Here is a 22,915-nt window from a genome sequence, read left to right as displayed (position 1 = left end):
CCGAATATTGAATGTATTTGTAAATCGATGGACAGAGTAGATTCAATGAAATATTTGGGAATTTATATAGATGAGAATTTAAGATGAAATAATCAAATTGATCGTATTAAAAATAAATTGAAAAAGCAAATTTACTTTTTTTAAACTATAAGAAATATAATAAGCCTAAAAGAACTTGTAAAAATATATTACGCAATAACTCAATGAGTTTTGGATAATGGGATGGGGATGTGCAAATGACACTGATCAAGTAAATAATAATTGCACAAAAAGCTTTAATAAAAATTATCTTAAGAGTCTCAATCAGAACTAGCTCCCTCGGTATATTTGACAATATTAATGTCAAATCTATAAAACAACTTTATGTAAAAACTTTGTTACTATACGCACGTAAACATTGTTCTCTACCTTCCGTTACAAATACAAGAGTTACTAGATACTCCACCCTGATGTTGCAAAAATATAAAAAAATAAATACAGCCTTCGGTCAAAGAGGATTAGCCTACTACTCGGTTAAAGTGTACAATCTACTTCCATTATCCATAAGTACAATTAGTAAGTTCTCACAATATAAAATTGCTATTAAGAAATGGATTGTGGAGGTGGGTAGCGCAAGGATCGGTGAGTGAATCAAGGCAAATAGGTAAAATGTGTGTACTGTTTATGAAATTTGTTCTATTGGTCTACATAAATTGGTTATGTTTTTTATGATTATTTTCGTTTTTTATTGTTTATTATGTTAATGATAATTAGGTTAATTAGATGAATTACGTTTTTTTTACTATTTTTATTATGTTAACTTTGTTAAACAGCTAATCTTAGGCATGTTTCACATTTTGTACAATATTTCCCTCGGCACGGGACACCCCAGTGAGGGAACATTATTCCGGATAAAAAAAAGAATAAATCAATTGCCCATACTGATCATCGTGGTTTCGGATGTCACAGGGTTTAAAGAACACCCTTTATAATATATAATTACTATTGGAATGTGTTTTTACGTTCGGGTGAACACGTTTTTTTTTTGTTTTAAATAACTTTTATATTTACAACTGCCAACCTGTTATTTAAATTCCATTGATTTTTTTTTTTTTTTTAAGGCAAATAGACATTCTGTAAGTGTGTTTTTCGGTGTCGCGAACCATAATTTTAATTGAAAGGTTCAAATACCTGCACTTACGTTAATTGAATTTAAATATAAATAAGAGTAGTGGATAGGCTTGTCAAGGAACCATTGTCACTTACATAGCTTCACACGTGTGCGGTGTATTGGCGGAAAACACCTGCCGGATAATTAGGGCTTACCATCATTTCGCATTAGCGCAACGGAAGAGTCCATTGTATTCAAAATGTCCAGTGTAGTCAATAAATAGACAAACTAGAAGACAAATAAGGGCAGATACGAATTGGACAAGACAAGCACTTTATATTTATTTTTCAATTTCTGAGATATTTTGAACTTTCTTAATACATTTAACTTAAAATATTTAACTTCAGTGGGAAAGAATGCCTGCAATTTTTGGTAACAAAAGTGTACGATATAGTTGGGTAATTTATATAGCGCCATTTTTGTGTAAATCACCTCAAGGGCGCTGTACAATTAATAAATATCCCAGCACGTCTTGCAGCTACAGAGCGCATGGACGGTTGGAATTCTAGTTCCTCGTTTTCAATTAAGATCAATTAAAAATTATAACAGATAGGAGCTAGATTACAGGACGTCTTGCAGCTACAGAGCGCATAGACAGTTAGAAATTTAGCCCATATGTACACATTTTAAAAATTGACAAATAAATTTAGTGTATTAATGATATTTAAAAATAATAATAATATGAATAATAAGGAGTAAGATTACAACACATCTTGCAGCTACTAAATGCATAGACGATTGTAGTTCTAGACCCCATTTACAAAATTTAGATATTATACTATACAAGAAAAGCGATTTGCTAGTGAATATTGATAAATCGAAAGTAACGATTTTTGAAAGGGATGAAAGTATAACTAAATGTGAGATCAGTGTGATCGAAGATATTCTGAATCAGGTAGAAAAAAATATGTGACTGGGAAGTGTGATCTCTCGAGCAAATGTGTGGTAAAACGATGTATGAAAGGTGCACAAATGTCAAGATCCGTGAAGTATGTAAGGTCGAGACAAGCATTATCGATAAAGAAAGAAAGAATCGAATCAAGAAAGGGGTGCTGCATTGGTTTGGACATGTAGAGCGAATGGACAGCGAAAAAACGGCTTCAAAGATCTACGATGCAAATGTTGATAGATGCAGAATACGAGTAAGATCGTAAAAGAGAGGCACGAGCAAGTCCATCAAATACTTGAAGATGGACATGTCAAGAGTAGGATTAATCGGCGTGCGTGCATGAGCAGATGTATAAATGTAGTGGAAGCGAGGTCTGTGTGCAAAGACAGAGTTTTTTATTTTTTTTATTTATTTAATGCACAAAATACACAATTTTACATAGACACAATTACATGTTTTTTATGTCCCGACTTGTTAGAAAATTCCGTGTTAAGTCGGGACTCTTCGATATATAAAGCAAAAATATTTATTCACATATTAAAACAATATACAGGTAATCAAAACAATATGCAAAATAATCAAAAAAATATACAAAATAATAATAGAAAAATATACAAAATAATAATAGAAAAATAAAAATAATAGAAATTTATAATACATGTCGAAAATGGAATCAAAAGTTATATAATAATACGTATGACAGTGATGACATACACATATACGATATACGTATATGGATAATAATGAAAACAGCAGCGATGTTATGCACAGAGTAAAGTGGGATTCTATCCTCTCCGTCTATCCCTACGGGGAAACGGCGTAAGGTATATAAATTATTAATAACATATTGCCATGTACTCGTATTATTATATAACTTTTCTGCATTTCATTTTTCGACATGTATAATTTTTTATTATTTATATTTTTCTATTATTATTTTGTTTACTGTTTTTATTATTTTGTAAATTGTTTAATATGTTGATAAGTTTATTTGATTTATATATAGAAGAGTCCCGACTAAACACGGAATTTTATAACAAGTCGGGACATAAAAAAATATAATAAGGAATTCCACTGTTTTCTATTTTTTTTTTCTATTAGCGTACTATTTAAGTAAGCAAATTTTTTTTTATGTGCGTTTTTTACAAAGATATGATTTTTAAAAGTTACATTTATCAAATACCGCGCCAAATGACTATAATCAGTGTGTCACTTTTCAGTAGTGACGTCATGAAACGGTTGGCGTTCTTACTTTCACTGACCGCGGTAAGTTGTATTTCTCCAGCAAATAACAAAACTGACAAGAATCTCTAGAATATTGCTTTGATTACTTCATTTAGTTGATCGTAATTTGCTCATTTCTATGTTATGGTTGTTTTTAAGAACGTTTCGATTTAGAAAAACCTAGAAAGTTGACATAATCTCTGGATGAAATGTCAACAAATTGAAATGTTTTCTATGGTCAAAACGTTCCTTACAAGGTGCGGGGGCTTTAAAGCGGAAACCGGAAATACAAGGAGTGACGTCATTATTTACGATTTTCAAATAAATAATATTTTTAACATTTTTTATTTATTTTTGCGTGCGTTTTTGAGATATTTCATCCTACACCAAAATTTTTAAATATTCATATGTACACGAAAACATTTTTAATTTTTTTTCTGGGTTGGGCTGGAATTCCTCATTGTGCTCTATGATAAAATTGTGTATTTTGTGCATTAAATAAAATAAATTAATAAATAAAATAAACTAGGGCTTAGGATGCCACCGTTGATTATTGTTCCTCCGCTGCCATCCTCTACACGACGTCCCGTCCGACGTCGCAGTCGCTGTCTCCCAACAGCCTATGGCCTGAAGTATGTCCGAAGTAATACCTGGTACTATAAATAAATATCGGGACTTTTGGGTACCTTATAAAATGTGTAAACCGCTTTTTAAATACTTTAGTGATCACGTATCAACGCATAAATTTAAATATTTATATACTCGTACTATGCCAAGAAAGGAGTATCTTCCATCTTAATTTTTGTTCGTATTACGCAGATTTTAGTTCCCGGAAAGCCGAGTATCTTTATTTATATTGCACCTTAGGCGATCGACGGGTCCTCTTTCACTGGCAGAACCTATTAATTCTTAAAAGACTTTGCTCCACAATTCCTTTACACGCTGTGGTGTAACATCGTGTTACCTCAAGCAAATGACAGAATATTCTGAAGTCCTGACATTTAAAAAAAAAAACATAGAGATATACAAAACATTTAAGTTTGTAAGTGAAAATTCTTGATGAAAGTTCATTGTAATTTATTGTAGAAATAAAAGACTAGTGATACTTTAATCCACAAATTTGGAATGGAGTTTTAATTGCGTTCAGTAAAACTACGAACAAATAATTGTTACTATAAAAATCGATACTAGCATATTTTTTACCAAACCTGAGGATTCCAGCTAAATCATAGAAACTGGAATGACTTTTATATTTCCAATGTGAAAGTTGTTTTATTTTCTCTGAGGTTTTTAGATGTGACCTATGTATGTGTAGATTTATGGAGCTTACCATATGTTTTACTGCAACCGTTATGAAAAAGATGCTTTCGCTTTCTCGTAGTACAGAACTCCAACTATCCGAATCAATTGGGACCGGACCCCGTTCGCATAGTCGAAAATTCGGACAATTGTTTTTTTTCCGAAAAAAGAGTACATTTCAGTTAATTACTATTAAAAAAGAAAATGAATGATTGAAAATGAAGAAGCTTTTAATTAATTAAATGAAAAGGCAATACTTTTACATGTTAAGCGTAGTTACAAGTGCTGTACAGTACAGTATGCACGCACCCCGCAGTAAATGAAAGTCATTGCTTGCTGAACATCTCGGTCAAAGTAAGCTGTTTGACTGTCATCATCCATTTTCGGGGAGCCAAGACGTTATTTCGCGAAGGTTTCCGTCTTCATTATTTATTTTATACAATTCTAAAAGTGATTCGGATAGTCGAGTTAGGATAATTGGAATTCTACTGTACTTTTGTAATTTAGTTATAAATATTTTTCCATTTACAAATAGTCCCTTCTATCAGCGTTATAAAAACATACAATTAACGTGTTTCAAATAGTTCATTAATTTTAATTTTTACTAATTTGGGCCTTGCGAATAGTTGCTGGTCAGCCGATCAAAACTTTCAGAGAAGTACACGGATTAAACATTAGCAAAGGAAGTGACAGGTAGACATTTTCACAAGGTACCTATGCCTACCCAACCATCTATCAAACCCTTCCGTTCGACAATATCGTTCGTTCATCCAACGTTTCACTCTAAATAAGGGAAAGCATTTGTTAACCGATTAAATAATGCCATAGGGTTTGAGCAACGATGTCCTATGTCTAGTTTTTGCAGAAATTAAAGTACAATAGAACTCCAACTATCTGAACTCTGACTATCTGAATCGCTTTCGAATTTTAGAAAAATAAATCGCAAAATTACGACTTGGCTGCCCGAAAATGGATTATGACAGTCAAACAGCTTACTTTGACCGAGATGTTTAGATTTTTCAGCAAGCAATGACTTTCATTTACAGTACGGTACATGTATACTATACTAATATACAGAACTTGTGTCTACGCTAAACATGTTTAAGTGTTGCCTTTTCATTTAATAAATTAACGGCTCATTTATCGTTTTTAATTCAAAATTAGGATGGGCGGTATTCGGTTTATGTCTGTAGTTTCTACTCGCGGGTGAAAATTTTGTTAAATAGAAATCTAGTGGAGATTAGTCGGCCTCATGGTGTACTGCTTTGTGTATTTATCTGCAAATTAATAAATGAAATTATTTCAAAAAGTCATTATTAATCATCATATCACTTTGTTTAATGTTGTACCCACTGTGTAACATTCAGTGCTAGCTTTTTCCTGGCTTTTTTCTTTAAAATCGTTTTAAACAATGATCTGAATCGGCTCTTGTTTCCTGTAAAATTAGTGCTTGTTGAAACTGCTTTGTTGTGTTGCATGTATATTTTTATTGTCTTTTAACATGTTTGCCTAAATATCACACAAAATGTAAGACAGAGGGCTCTGTCAAAATCTCTGTTAAAAAAACAAAGAAATTAAGACAAATTGCTCTTTTTTCCACGCCAACAGACTCCCAACGAATACGTCTCGTTTCAACTCTAAAACTCTTGATTACAAATTATTATTTTTTATTTTTTTAACGGAGCGAAAAAAAATCATCTCTAATGTATGGGAGCGAAGTATGGAATTGGAAAAATGATGATGAAAGTAGGTTACATGCTATCAAAATGCAATCCCTCAGGCGAATGTGTGGTAAAACGATGTATGATAGATGCACAAATGTCGAGATCCGTGAAGTGTGTAAGGCTGAGATATGCATTATCGACAGAATCAAGAAAGGGGTGCTGCGTTGGTTTGGACATGTAGAGCGAATGGACAACAAAAGAACGGCTAAAAGGATCTACGATCCGAATGTTGATGGATGCAGAAAACGAGGAAGGCCGAGAAAGACATGGCACGATCAAGTTCATCAAATACTTGAAGATGGACATGTCAAAAGTAGGAATAATCGGCGTGCGTGCACGAGAAGATTTATGAATGTAGAGGAAGCGAGGTCTGTATGCAGAGATAGAGTGATATGGCGTTCTATCCTCTCTGCCTACTTCTACGGGGAAACGGCGTGATGGTTTGTTTGTTTTGAAAAAAAAATTTCAAGCCACTAATCTTCATCGCCTGTCATTTAATAATGATTTATTTATCGTAGATAATTTTTAGTAGCGCCTTTTTTGTAAAAATCACCTCAAGGAGACTGTACAATAAATATCCCCACTAAGGCTTTCAGTCTCTACGTTCATTTGAGTCTCAAGAGTCTTGAGACCAAGTCTCGACATTTCGAGACTTCCATACTATTCGATATTAATGATAATTCGTTTGGAAAAATAGCGCATGCACTAAACGAATCACACCTTAGCATATAATTTATCAATTTTTTTATTAAAATGAATACAAAATATTTTTATTTGGCATAAAAAACACTGAAATAAAAAATAGAACAATTTAGGTTGTAACTTGCCAAAAAAAAGTCAGGCTCTTGTGTTTGGCAAGTTTACGAAATAATATAAAAACAGAAACAATAATTCATAACAAATAAAAATAATAAATAGATAACAAGTAAATAAGCAATTAAAAATTGAAGAAATACAACAATTTTTGAAAAAAAAAAACTAAATTAATTCATATACATAGGAATATATATATATTTACATAATATACGTATCTACCTACTTATGCAATAAATACGTAAACATGCCAACCAACAATTCCTATATCTATTGTAGATGCAGACAATTGGTAGAACTCCATATTAAATTTCGTAATGTATCAAAAATAAAACAAGTTTATTGGATTATAATTCTACTTTGTTTTTTATAAAACACACAAAGGGTATATTGTGACGCGTTTCGTCTTGTTAGGACATTTTAATTGATTTTTAATTACTCTACTTATTTTGGCTTGTATAGAAATCTACAAACATAAATCAGCAATTATTTTGAGTTTATAAGAAAAAATTGTAAATATTTAAGTTAGTTTGTTTAAAAATGTTCTAACAAGACGAAACGCGTCACAATATACCCTTTGTGTATTTTATAAAAAATAAAGTAGAATTATAATCCAATAAACTTGTTTTATTTTGGATACATTACCAAATTCCTATATCACCAAGCAAACATGAACCACACTAGCCTAACTAAAACAACCTAACAGAAAACTGTTCTTAAATCAACAACTAGTTAAGGATGAAGTCGGCTAGCAACCAGCAGCCATCATGCTCCAGACAGAGCTAAAGGAATATATTTGCAGCTTTCTCACACATTCAAGTGGTGCCACACTGATACAGCCTAAGTATAAAAAAAATGAACTAAAATAGCAAATAAGTTAATAAAAATAAAAACACAAAGGCACTTGTCGAAGGTATCGTTTTTAGATAATTTTATCGTAGGTTATGTAGACCCATATAGCTTAACTATCAGTTAACCTTGAAGATGGCTCCTGCAGTGATAATAAATAGCAATGGGGGTAGTTCGAAATTTCTTGGATATTGAAAATGTCTTGAGAATCCCAACATATCTTGCAGCTTCAGAACGCATAAGCGTTTGGGATTCTAGTTCCTCATTTCCGATTTTGTTCAATTTTTGTATTACCTACATTCATTTAAGTAACTCAGTATTTTTGTATCTCGGTTAATACATTTTAACTGTTTTCTTTTTAACCTTTTTTTTCTTTCTTTCCTATTTTATTCGCACTTTTAAGATCTTAATTTCGTTGGTACTTTAAATTTAAAAAATGTTTTGTAGATTTAAATTTTCAATTTATTTTATTATATTGTTCATCTTGTTTTGGTTGCATTCATGAACCCCACTATTTTTTTCTCTCTAAAATTTCAAATAAATAAAGGTATATATTAATAATTGTAATTTTTTCTCTCTTTTCCTCTATTAAAAAAAAAATTAGAACCATTTTAACTGGTTAAGTTGCGTTTTTTTTTCTCAACACTATTTTTTTATTTCTTTAAAACATCGAAAATTTTACATGAATTATTTTTAATGTGTACAATATCATGTCTGTACTCATTTATTCGAATCCTAAATATAACGAATGTCTAAGCACCCGATGAAAAATTAGTATATCATGTAATAGTTTATCATGACAAATATATTTTAAAACTTGGTGTTTTTTTCTATTTAATTTAATATTGTAAATAACATGTATTTTATTGAATAAGGTCTTTATAATAATAAAATTTTAAAAATATTAGATGTAATGAAATGTAAGAAACATTACAAATACATAATGACTTAATTATTAGTAAGAGTTGTATTGTCTTTAAAACCCAGTTGGCGCAATTCTGTTAATGCAGGAAACGAGATTCTCATTTGCATTTACTTACAATGTACTATAAACATTATAAGTAAGATGTAGTCCTTGGTACCTAACAAGATAGAAAAATAGCAGTTGTCATTCACCTCCTCTCATCTTGACAAAACTGTGATTATACCGAAAGATTATGCGAATAAACAAAGAACTGTATAATTCACAAAGGTAATTATGAAATGAATATCTGCCTTTCCGCAGGATACACAAAAACAAATCGCAATTATTATTCTTGGTTGTAAGTTGTAGGTGCTAAAGAAGTTATGGAGTAGGTACGTAGATTTTTTTTAAAATAAAAGATAAATGTTTTCATTCTTACAATGAGGAAGTTCAGTGCTTTAGGAAATTGAATATAAAAAGTGTTTCCTTACTCCCGGTAAAATATCGTATTATATGGGACTCGTTGCACATTATTCATTTAAAATGTACCAATTAAATTTTAAAGTAAAATGCCTTATAAAGAACAAGGTTTTAAAACTTACCATACATTTAAAAATACAATAAAAGCATCATAACTTTATTTAAAAAATATATTTTTTAAAAGCTTTTGAAAGTAGGTATAAACTAATAGGTGCGAAGGTTTTCGTGGTCGCTGTTATCAATATGTTTCTTTTTTGGGTAATACCGTGTTTGTTGGATTTGTTCCGAAGTTGCAGGACCACACAGTTTATTCCGAAGATGGCTCTAGCAATGGTAGCAGAAACATTGAAATAATTCCAACACACACGGTATCACCCAAAAAAGAAACATATTGAGGTGTAAACTATTTTTTTAATTTTATTTAATGGTCTAACCTCTTACCGAGTTCTCTCCTATACCCTTTTCAATATAAACACACGTTTTAAATTACTTTTTTTTACTTATGCACTCACACACACGCACGAACGCACCCTCACACACACACACACTCCCCCCCACCCTCATCATCATTAATGTACACACACATGAATTCAATCGTGGCACACTTACAATTTTGTAAACACCTTTCAAATAATGTTTGATTATGTCCAAATGCTTGTAGACTGGCTGGATTTCCTCCCTAGGGAGTTGTTCATATTTAAATTTATTTCAACAGAGAGGGAAAAAGTTTTCGAGAAGAAATTTGGAAGTCTAGGCATTTACAGGGCTTATGACCTGTCATTGGCTTTTTTAATTGGCTAATTTTACTTATTTTTTTATGGTATAGTTGTAAAAATCCAGAATAATATAAAATTTTAAAAAATAATGCATTTCAGTTTTTTACAAAAATTTACTTATTTGAACTACGAGTATGTCAATCTAATGTAAATAAATATCCATCTAATCAGTCTAATCAACCAATGATATAGTGTTGTGATAGATTTTCGGTTCACGGGAAGCCAATTCACCAATCAGCAGGACTTACCGAAGAGAACTTGTGACATTTTGAATTTCAGCATTTATGTTGTGGAATAATATTAAAAATATATTTAAAAAAAAAAAACACATTTTATTATAGACCCCACACAAGTATAATATTGTAACAACTAGTTTCATATTGGTTTAGCTAAAACTTAGGTACACCTGATGATGGGTAATCAAAATACCTGTAACTAGTTGTGTTATAATGTGTTGTGTTGTCCAGCTGCTTTATTTAATTATAATTAATTGCTATCTTTAGCAAATCTTTTAAAACTTTCCGACAGAAGAATTCTAACAGACATTACTTTATAAAGTCATGCATTGACTGTCCAGATTTGCTGGAGTTGGTGTGTTTCCGTGTTCCTGGTTGACATACCCGCCACAAATCTCATTTTTGTTCTGCAAGTTCTAGGACCAACTATCACATGCACTAGCCTGAATGAATTCATTCATTGACTGTGCAGGTTTGCTGGAGTTGGTGTGTTTCCGTATTCCTGGTTGACATACCCGCCACAGATCTCCTTTTTATTCTGCAATTTCTAGGACCGACTATCACATGCACTCGCCTGAATGAATTCATTCATTGACTGTCCAGATTTGCTGGAGTTGGTGTGTTTCCGTGTTCCTGGTTGACATACCCGCCACAAATCTCCTTTTTGTTCTGCAAGTTCTAGGACCAACTATCACATATACTCCTATAAAAAAAATAAATATTAAACTCGTGCGTGGTCGATATATACAAAGTGTTTTATTTCAAACATATTTAAAACTTGTGACGTCACGCGCATAGTGATTAAGAAATTACAAAACTTTTTAAAAAAGCGGTGATAATACGATTCATAATAATTTATTTTCTAAAATTTGCTAGTCTATTAACAAATGATCATCATCATTATCATTCCCTTTCCGCACCAAATGGTGCATAGGGTACTGCATTGGTACACCAATTGCAGCGTATCTTGATATTTTTTTTGTTACATGAGGGTAAGATGATCAGCCTTAGGTACCGGTCCAGGGACTATGAAATATTCTGGTGTGAAAACACTCTTTCAAATAAATATTTCATTTCAACCATATCGGGAATCGAACCCGAGACTTCTCGCATCCTCGCATGGTACATTACACCACGAGGCTGACAAATATTAACAAATAAAAAATGTATTTTAACTCTTAAAAGACTGTGGTAAATAATCCCTTTGCTCGCGGGGATGTAACATCCTGTTACCACTAGTAAAAGACGGAATATTCTAAATTCAGACGTTGGAAAAAAAAATATGGAGACATACTGTTTAATAATTCCTTTTCTATAATTCATGCAAATAAACTTATAATTTACCCTGTTATAGAAAAAAATCATTCCAGTTATACAAGTTTTACTTTCCAAATACAGTGTGAAAATGTTGATTTGAAGATTACAAAAAATACGAGTTCATTATTTTTTTTTTTTTTAAAGAAGAGAGATATATCAAGTCTTGTATCCTATGTCGGCTGGTGTGACATCTCAGCCTCACAAGTGTTAAAAACCACTGAACTTAGTCTTCATATTGAAACATTTTCATCGGTCATATTTTTGCAATGTTACTCGTATATAGAAAAAATGGAAATGTTTAATAATCGGTAACATTTTGATGAAATTCAGTAGATCGATAGATTACAGCACAGTACACTCAGGATTGAGAAAAATATAATCAAATTTTTGTGTTCTAACCGAGAATCGAACCCGGAACCTACCGTGCGTGAGTCATGTGTCTTTACCACTACACTACGGAGGCCGCCGGGATATTCAATATATTATATCTGAAAAATTGACTGAGTGACTGATTATTAATTTTTTATTTATTTTTTATTCATGTTTTTATATTTAACACAAATATTTCAATTTTGGGGGCCATAAATAATTCACTATTAGAAAATGGGAACCAAGTTGTGGTAGAGCGTTAAGTCAAGCTTTTTTTTATCCTGTGGAGATACAAAACATCAGATGCAGCATAATTTTTTTTGTTTGTCTGTTAATTTAATTTCCCCAATGGGTAAAATTTCACAGTGCCCGAGATCCTAATTAATCAACTAAGGCCCGAAGGGCCCAATTCCCTAGCACGTTACAGTCGGCGATAGCCTTAAGTTAGTTTATGGAAACTAATTCTTTCACTATCTTTATTAAATATGATACATTTGCACCTACATTTAGATTAAACTTCTAAATACTACAATAAACATGGCATTCCTTAAAATCTTTCATATTATTTACTGTCATACTTTTAGACATCTAATATATTTTCATTTCTTTATACAATTAAATTATATATATAACACATTTATTTAATTGATTTGTTGGTTAGAAGCAATAGTTATTTAGCAATAGACCCCCCAATGTACAATTTATATTCTATACAAAAAGTAAAAAAATAAAAAAAAATAATGTAAATTGTTATTCTCAAATATTAAAGAAGACAACTTTAATATTAAATATAATTAAGGTAATGACTGCATAGTATGCTTTTCAATATTTTAAAAATTACAATAAGAAACACTTACTTCCCTAAATTCCGCTTCATGATTGAAATTTTAGACCAAAAGAACACCAAGCTGATGGCTGACAGTGGGTACTTGTTTAGAAACTTCTTTCAACTTGCTATTATAGGCGTACGCTCTCTATGAATCATCAAGCCCAGCGCCCAGCGATAAGAGTGAAGTTCGCGCGTATCTGCTTCACGTGTCAAATGAATGCTATGGCGATGGCTGTGCCGAAAGAATTAAGTATCGAAGAAATTCGTAATTTTATTGTTGCCCGCGGTGGAAAAGTCACAAATCACGATTTAGTGAAACACTTCAAACCATTCTTAACGAATGCGGAAACTAGAGGTAAGCCTAAGTCGGTCATTTATGTTATTTTAACAAAGTTCAACAGGTGTCGTTTGTTTTTGGCCTGTAAACAATCATCTTTTAAGTGTTTTAATCATAAAGTTTGTTTACAGATGAAGCCAGAGAGACTTTTAAAAAGTACGTTAATATACTGGGAAGTATTAAAAATGAGAACGGAGAGAAATACATTGTTCTAAAGAAAAAGAAAACGATTTCATCGGATTACAATACTTCATTCGATTCTGTCAGTGAAGACCAAAGCCCTTCTAAAACTTCTCAATCTTATAATCCAGCATTTGAGTCCCCAGCTATAGAGACACCTACTCCAAAAGAACCACCTCCATACAGGCCTCCGCCTGTCATAATTCCTTCATTCAGCGCTGATAACCTCAAACATTTACAAACGTCAAACGGATTGAGCTCTGATGTCACTCCACCGATGAAATATTCAGAATCCGATAATTTTGTGCAGCTCCGTCGTGAAATAATGCAAGATGAACCACCAGCTTTACCTGCAAGAAGAAAAAGTAGCGTGGAAAAGCAAGATAATGTATTTACCGAGACTGTTTCTAAGTTTAATGCTAACAAACAGGAGTCTCTGCCTGAAAACAAATCTAAACATAAGAAATCAACATCTCCATCGGATAAAGTGTATGTATCTCAAGATTCTGCGTCCGATACTAATTCTATTTCATCGAGCACTGGCGCTATCAAGAAACAAAGGCGAATCCAGGAAAGTATGGCTGAAAACTTCAACACGAGCGGGGAAATAGATCAGGAGGGAAAAGAGAATAGAATTTCTACGCGTTCCGACAGTTCTCGTTCATTGAATTCCGATAGTGATCAGCAGGTGTCCGTCAAGGAACGAATGCAGAAGTTCAACAAAATCAGCACCGAAGGAGACTTTGTGCGGCGCCAACCACTGTCTAAGAGGAAGATTGATCGGGTAAGCCTTTTTATCAAATTATTCACCACATCTGTCTTGACAATCCAACAGTTTTTTCAAACTTAATGAATATAATGAATTTTAGAATACCAACCTAAAAAAAGTAAATTAAAACTAAAATTACATTACTTTACTGTATTATGGGTCACTGTATTTTTATTTAACACTTTATATATAGATCTAAAGAATATCTATCTTCTACCTAAAGAATTACAAAACATTAAATCACTGATACCGTTTAAAGTAGGTTTGAGGTCTTGGATTAGCATGGAAGGAATAGATAGACACCTTCTTTAAAAAATATATATTAAAATTTATAATGAAATACTGCAAATAAATCCTGTCTTTTGTTCTATCAGTATATGTTGATCTTGTTTGTTTTTTTTTCTTTCTTCATGGTTATGTCATACCATATTTATATGCTATAAACTTTTAAATCATTGAAAAAGGAATGGCCCACGCTCAGACTCTGAAGTCTTTGTGCGCATTTTTTCTAAATTATGTTGTAGCTTAATTTTAAGGTGTATTTTTGTAATTAAAATTCTATGTAAATATATGAATGGAAAAATAAACAAAAAAAATATACGCATAAGAGTAGAAATATTGTCTTAAGACAAATATCTTCCTCCCTACCAAAACGGTTCAGTTTGAGAAAATTACACATTAAGGACATATTCTTGGCAATTATGCAGAATCTTTATAATTATCTTATATTCAATCTTATTTTTACTTTCATTAATCATCTATCACTTTATCCTAAACTGATGTTTTTAAGATTGGTCAATTGCTTCTCTGAATACTAGTGAACTTGTCTTTTAGATACTTATGATCTTCTTGCACGTTAAATTAATTTTTGAATTTTTAACAACAAACTGGTTCACAACTAAATCGTGTTTTCAAGTTTCAACAACATACTTACATAATGTTCTTTGACCGTTATATGAAAATTGGAAGTTAAAAACCGAATCATAAATTATTTGTAATAATTTAAACTTGATTTTAAGTTTCTATACATTCAGTCTAAGTTACATATAAGTGCATTATTTCAATTTCAATTCTGAACGCCTTTTAAAAGCTTTAGCGGTCCTCTTATTATTTCTAAATCATATTTTTAATAAACTCGTGCTTAGAACCCAAAATTTAGACAAATATCATCATCATCGTTTCCCTTTCTTCAACCGCAGCGTATCTCGATAATTTATTTTTACATAAAAGGTAAGATGATCAACATTACCCTTCACGCGCTAGTCCAAAGGACTATGAAATATTTTGACGTAAATAAATATTTAGTGTCAACCATATTGGAAATCGTACCCGTGACCACATGTATGGTAGGCATACGCGCTGACCATTAGACCATGTGGCGGATAAGTATAGTTTTCAGATAATTATTTAAATATTTACTGTACATAGTTGGTTATCCAGATATAAATCCTGGTTGAGCAGGTGTAAATATATGATTAAATCGTTTTTATGATTTTATCCAATATTATAAATTCGGACTGCACTTACATTGTATGTGTCAAATATTTTGTCAATTAAGCCATCATCCTTAATCATGTAACACAAACTTATTATGTGTTGTATTACATGGTTTGTATTTTCATTAAAGTAAATAATTTATTGTTAGCCTGAAGGTATATTTTATTTTAAATTAAAATGAACAACGCCCTTGAAGTGATTCTTTACACAAACATAATTAGTGCCCTCTGTGGTATCATCATTGTACCTATATTATCTTTTTTTATTATTTATTTTCTTATCTCAATAATTAATGACATCAGTCACATACTATATAGACAACTGGATACCAAGGCTGTACCTTTGTTTATTTTAATACATTTTTCAAGATAATTACTTCATTTATGGTGAATCCAGATAATTAGTAGAATTCCATATTAAAATTTGGTAAGGTATCCAAAATAGAATACTTTTATTGGATTTAATTATAATTTTATTTTTTATATATACAAGAGTGTATAAAGTGATGTGTTTCGTCTTGTTAAGACATTATCAAACTAACTTAAATATTTACAAAGTTTCCTTATATTATAATCGGCGGCATCAACTGGCAAATTTTTGCGTATGCATTTAATCTGTCTCAGCTGGTTTAGCTCAGCCCCTTTAATAAAGGTTTAGTGGGTTATTCCGTTAAATTTAAAGTAAAAAAATAGAATATTTTTTTTTATTTTTAAGTAAAGCTATTTTCCAAAAAAAATAATTAGGATATTTTTAATGATACATCATAAAAATTGCTCGTCTGAAGTTTCGCGGTTTGGCCCTGAAAAACTATTTTTCACTAAAAAATCATCACTGATTAAATAAACTTAATATTCAGTATTGCCACCCTGGATTTGTGATGCCACTATCTGATGTCGGTCATCATCAGTTACTGGTTGATGGTTATGACTTTATCGGTTATTTTCGGCTTTTCATAATAGGTGGATTTCCCTGCCAAGGAAAATCGCCCATGTTTTTATCATCTAAGAATAAAGCAACACTTCTGTCTTTGTAGCGTGATGCCATTTCATCATCAGCGGGTTGCAAGAGTGGTTACTCTTGCATTCGAATTTACACTATTCGTTTTTGCTAGTCTTGCTTCATGGTCGATACCACGATGTAGAGGCTTCTTGTACTCTTGGCTGAGGTCATAAACTGTTCCATTTGACTTAGTGATTAACCCTCCTTGCATTGCAGTGCGAATAATACTGCTCTTCTGGGTGTCATCAGACAAATAAGATATTGTCCACCAATATTTGTAGACATGCCTCATCCGAGAAGCAGACCTGTAAAGAAATACCATAACTATAAAACAGTATTCCGGATTCCATCAATTTTATTCGTTCTTTTCACTTCGTTCTTTTAACTTGATACCAGTCTGCAACTTTCAGATCCCGGTGGTCTCTGGCCCATTGAAGACGATTTTTCTTAATGGCATAGTCTAACGTAAGTTGAACGACGGCAGCCTATAAGATTATTTTCTATCATAGATTTCTGACTGTTCTTTGGGATTATCATTTCCTTCCTCGTTTATCAAAGTAGTCCATTTAACGATTTTTAAGATAGATGTTCCTGATTTTATGATCAAATAAGGAATTGGGATGTTTTTTCTGGAACTTTTTCGAGACGATCGCTCTTAGAGGCAGATTTTAAATTATTTTTATAGTAATCCTGTAGTTCACTGTCTTCAAACACTTATTTTAGCATACGTGCTACTATCTGGCTATATGTGAATCAGAACCTTTAAAAAAAATTATATTTCAACTCTCAAATGAATATCACTTAAAAGAAATTTAAAATATAGAAGCAGTTTTAAATTTGTTGTGACAGGAGGAAAAACTCTTTTTAGAATAGATAATGGAAGTCTAGGCATTTACAGGGCTTATGACCTGTCATTAGCTGGCTTCAGTGGCCACTTTACACACTGTAACATTCACCATTCTGCCTATGTATAAACATCCACATTTCTTCAACTCTTCCTCCTGTTGACTTTAGTGGAGTAAAAGAGCTGAAATCTAAATCATGTGGGTGAGTTTCATCCGGCTGAACCAATTCACCTAACAAATGAAGATCTAAATGACTTCTTAGGGAGGAAATTCAGCCTGTCGGTAAACATTTGGACATACTAAAAATATTGTTGAATTAACTAACTGCTAAAAGAAGTATAAAAATTGGAAAATTGTTTCCAGGCGTTGCCTAGTTTTTCTCAGTTTGATGCATTTAGATTTGTGGCGCTCTAGACGGAGGGGTGCGGTATGTTGAATTTTCTTTAAGTAATAGAACTGTATTTTTTTATGCAGGTCAGATTTTTACGAAATATACCACCTACTGGGAAATCTGCAATCATAATATTCAAAAGTGTAATCAGTTAATTCTTGAATTTTTATAAAAAGTTATATATGAAACAATTTTTTTGCCTTCGAAATATTTTATCGAAATAAACAGGTATCTTAACTTTTGAGAAGATAACGAGTCTTTTTTTTTATTCAATCGGCATTCACTTTACAACCCTCCATGATATATTATTTTGAAACGAAATATTTTGTTCTAAAAATTTATATTTCAAGTTTTATTTTTATTTTTTATTTTATTTTATTTTTGCACCACAACAGGCCAGGAGGCCCAATTACAGTGGTGAATTACATCACAGAACACCCAGGCTTGAGAAAAATCACATTTAATTTTTGTGTTCTCACCGGGAATCGAACCCGGAACCTTCCGTCTCTGAGTCAAGCGTCTTGACCACTACACCACGGAGGCCGCCGATGTACCTTGTGATGTGCCTTTTGTAGCACCCGTTGATGGAAGAAGTTCTCTCGCGAAACTACCGTCGTGTCCTTAAAATGGAATAAAAAATAGTAACAATGAAAACAATATTTTTCATTTCTTATATACTAATCTTTACTAATCGTTATATATTACTAATCTTTATATATTACTAATCTTTACATATTACTCATCTTTATATATTACATATATATTAATCTTTTATTATGTATTTTAATCTCCCTCTATTGGATTGATGTATATTTTCTCTTATTTTTAACTTTATAATCAATGTTAACTTTTTTAAATGGGGGAGAAATCTTACGTCGCATAATAGTTTCACCACTTATTTCCCCGATACATTTAGCCGCGTGGCGCCACGCACCCCTGTTCACAAGTCACCGATATATTTAAATTGCTAATTCGCGACTAACCCGTCACGCTCCCACCCTGATGTGCTGACATTAGGCCTGGTGAGGAGACTGGAGACGTTGTCACTCCTCTACTGTTTTTGCCCAACTTCTTGCTGAATCTGCCGCTGTAAATTTTCACTGCTTTGCTACATTTGCGTAACGAATCGAGTTTACTAAAACTCCCCTTAATTATACATATTTATTTGTTTATTTTATTTTTTTAGAATATAGAACATTAAAAAATAATTCATGATTTTGATAAAATTATAAATAAAGTTATCAATAAAACTTCTTGGTTTAGTTTTCCTTTTTATTATTTATTTTATGATATTTCATTCTTACTCCTTTATTCTTCATAAATATAATAATGACTATAAAAAATACTCCGTCTTTCATTTATCAATTCGGGGCTCTATGTACTATCCGGTGCAGATAGAGGTAGGAGAAAAATACTGAAAAAGAATAGGTAACCTGAAGTAACATCGTGTCTCTTCTTCCTGTGATTCTGCACATGGCGACAAGTTTATATCGTGTATCGTTTGATATCGCGAGATATATTAATATAATATTATCACCGGCAACTCCACTCTGTGCTCCCTTTAGCCAGAGACGACGGGTTGTTAGGAGCAATATTGCTCGTTGTAGGCGTGACACAGTCGGTGGAAACCATCCACTTTCTTAGGGCTGTCGTGTCCGTTGCCATTTCGTCAAATCCTCATCTTACGCGCATTGGCACCTTATTATTTTTGGAAATTATTACATAAACCGCTTTGTAAAATGAAAATCATAAGAAAACATAATTGGGCTTTGGTGTATTCAATTTCGCAAAATTAAGCATTAAAAATTTCCAGACATATTCATTACTTACCCACTTCTTTTGCCCTTTTTCTTAACTTGTTGCGACAAAAAACTGCATGGTGTCTTCAGAAAATGCGTTTTAGTGGCTATATTGGTACCTAACGTAGTGTTGAATTTTAATTACAATTTTACACATGATTAAAGTAGGAACGAATACGGTTCCTTGAAAGACGCCATTGGTAAAACACCTTAAAATGTTCTGATGCCTATATAGCTCAAGTTCTCTTTCTCAGATAGCATTTAAATCACTCTAATGCGTTATACCACTTTTTCCATTCTCTTAAAAATTATTTTATGCGATTTCATGTCAAAAACCTTAGTTATAAAAACACTAATGTTTTGAGTATGTCCAAATGTTTGGAGACAGGTCATTTGGTTATATTCAAAATATTGTTGGTTAAACTAACTTGTACAGGAAGTATACAAACTGAAAAATGGTTTTAAGACGTTGCCTAGTAGGTGAATTGGTTCAGTCGAATGAATATCTCCCACAGGATAAAGGTTTAGCTCTTTTACTTCACAAAAGTCAATGGATGGAAGAGCTGAGGCAATGTGGATGTTTAAACGTTGGCAGAATGCTAAATGTTACACATTGTGTAAAGTGGCTAGTTATACCTGCCAATGACAGGTGATAAGCCCTGTAAATGCCTAGATTTCCATAATCCCTTCTCTCAAAAATGATTTCGCTCTCTGTTGTAACAAACTTAGATAACACTTTTTTTTCATACAATGCAGTAATTTCCTACGTCATTAAATTTTGTTTATTTTTCACATTTATAACATAGGTTTCTGTTTAATAAACATCTATAGGACATTATAGGATTTTCTCGAACACTAGCAAACGTGATACGCAGAATTTATATTTTACATTAAAAAATATTGCTTATAATTTTGGATTTTGACTAAGTACTTTACTTCCAAAACAATAAATGTATTTCGATTGAATAGAAAAATGAAGGAATGCGATTCGTCACCTTTTCATTTCTTGATAAAGAATCACTTAAAAATCAGTTTTGTAGAATCTGACTCTCAAGTGGGAATTGAAAATAGCTCTTGTGTCATCTACATTTCCTCTTAATATCCTTGCTAGCATCCCCTAATGCGCATATTGAGATCTTCCCGATACCTTCTTGCTTCCACCCTTTCCCGAATGTTGCCGAATGAAATTGCCAAGTTTGTTTGCAACCCTCTATCTTGATATATGTGTATAATGTATATATATATATATATAAATGCATATATATACAGGCTTTAACAGTCTGTCACCCTTTCTCTAACCCTTGAGATCTTATCCAAGGTGTTCAAGAGTATATACGCGATATTTGCATTCGGAAATTCGAAATATCTCGGCATCTTTGCCATTGTGATCTTGATTGTAAGATTGTTATTGTTGAACCATAAAAACTGATACTCATAATAGTGCAAATCGTTCTAATTTGGAAATTTGAAAGATCTCTCCCTTATATTCGCTTAGTAGTGCTTGGGTATTAGTATACTGCCCTAATAAGGCTAAAAGTCGTATCTGCTAAACTGGAAATTTTACAGGACGTCACCGTTTTATGCTTTGCCAACCTGTTTTTTTTTTTAATTTACAAAAGAATATCTCATATTTGAAAATCAGAAATGACGTATTGGCTTAGTAAATATTAGATGTGAGGCTATCGAATATCTATTACGACAAACAAAAAAAAACATACATTTTTTTCAGATTTGACTTTTAGGCTTAGCAGGACAGTATACGTACCAATTACGGCATATCTCGATCATTTACCATATGAAAAGAAAAAAAAAGATCAGTCTTATGCTGCTGATATGTTCACGACTAAGAAGTATTGTATTGGAAAACATATATTTTTAAATAAATATTTCGTGTCAATCATTTAAAAAGTCTTATGCTTGTTGACCAAATATTGCAATTATTATTAATATTTCAATGTTTTATTTTGTCTTAAGATTTCTACGTAGGTATTAATTGGGTTATTATTTATTTTGCTCAAGCGAGTCAAGCTTTTAATGTATTCTATGTATGTATTTTGCCATAATTAGTACTGTGCCTCACAAACAAACTAATTAACTATGCGTTCCTCCTCTCGAAGTATCTATTATCTGGCGTACGATGTGTTGCACACAGACAGCCGTTGCAGCTTTATTCGTGCTGAGAAGGCTCTTGTCTTCACCCCACTGTTCCTACCCTTTGACTAAAGCAGCCACTAATTTACACTCCCCATATTACTGCGTCACATTTGAATATTCACGCGATTCCCATGCGATTCTCTCCTAATACTCCGACGTTTTGTCTGGAATATTTTAGAACGTTTGTCGAATATTGCCTTGGAAAGCGCTAAATTTCTTGCACATCGACTTCAGATCCAAAGCCTTCAATAAAAATAATAACAAATCCTTTTACAAATGCTACGTTAACTTTTATAGCTTTAATGTTATTTCCGAATTCAACTTCTGTCAGAATCTAAAAATTTGTATTAAACTAATCAGTGAGTTTACATTAAATGTTACTAAATAGTTGTATAAAACCATTTACAGACTTTTCTATGTCTACCGGTATGGAGGCGTACTCGTCTCTTCGCCAGGACACTGATTTTCACAAATTAACTAGATAATTTAGATTTTTCAGCCATCAATGAAGATAATAAGGACCACAATTTGTGTAATCAAATTGATAACACCTGACCAACGAATTCCTAAAAAGAGCTTTTGCCAGTTCAGCAATGAAATATATACACATTTAAAAAACTTTAATGCTTTTAAAATCAAATGACTTGTCAATTTAAATATTTTTACCATACCTTTTTTAAAGATTTATTATTGACTATTTCAAATCCCCTATTTCATTCTGAGCAATCGATTTGATGACAGTTATCAATGATGGTTTCTTAATTAATCGTACCTATCTTTAATAGATGTGCACAGTCAAAATAGTACATTAAATGTACCCAGGTATTTATTTATTGTGGTTTACGTTGTCATCATAAATTCTTGCATTTCGATTGCATATTTAAATGATCATTTGCTATCTCATTTTAATTAATGGATTCCTTTAATCAGGTTGAAGTATGTTGTTGTTACCAGGCCTTATTTTTACAATCATTTAAATTTGTGTATAGATAATTCAACTTTTATTATTTAATATGTTAACCACGATTCGGTAATCGTGACGTCTTTCAACACCGAAGCGGCACGCGACCAGAAGAAAACGAAGC

General features: G+C 32.1%; 1 protein-coding gene across 1 annotated transcript; it reads left to right on the top strand.

Annotated features, from left to right (window-relative positions):
• Nucleotides 1–13,069: 13,069 nt before the first annotated feature.
• On the top strand, nt 13,070–14,741 carry LOC148284598 (uncharacterized). The gene is made up of 2 exons (XM_088237658.1): nt 13,070–13,214; nt 13,328–14,741. Exons 1-2 carry the CDS (start codon nt 13,073–13,075, stop codon nt 14,224–14,226), a joined length of 1,041 nt encoding a protein of 346 aa, XP_088093784.1. The 5' UTR covers nt 13,070–13,072; the 3' UTR covers nt 14,227–14,741.
• The last annotated feature ends 8,174 nt before the right edge of the window (nt 14,742–22,915 follow it).

Source organism: Micrasema longulum, unplaced genomic scaffold (genome assembly GCF_059751315.1).
Source record: "Micrasema longulum isolate JH-2025_06_02 unplaced genomic scaffold, ASM5975131v1 h1tg000107l, whole genome shotgun sequence".
NCBI lineage: Eukaryota > Metazoa > Arthropoda > Insecta > Trichoptera > Brachycentridae > Micrasema > Micrasema longulum.
The sequence above is the reverse complement of the archived record's forward strand: the minus strand, read 5'-3'. Positions and strand labels throughout refer to the sequence as shown.

What these genes read in the sequence shown, in the direction of transcription:
- LOC148284598 (XM_088237658.1), top strand. Translation starts at nt 13,073, where the DNA reads ATGAATGCTATGGCGATGGCTGTGCCGAAAGAATTAAGTATCGAAGAA. An exon ending in AACGAATGCGGAAACTAGAG is followed by an intron (nt 13,215 to 13,327) that starts GTAAGCCTAAGT and finishes GTTTGTTTACAG; the next exon opens with ATGAAGCCAGAGAGACTTTT.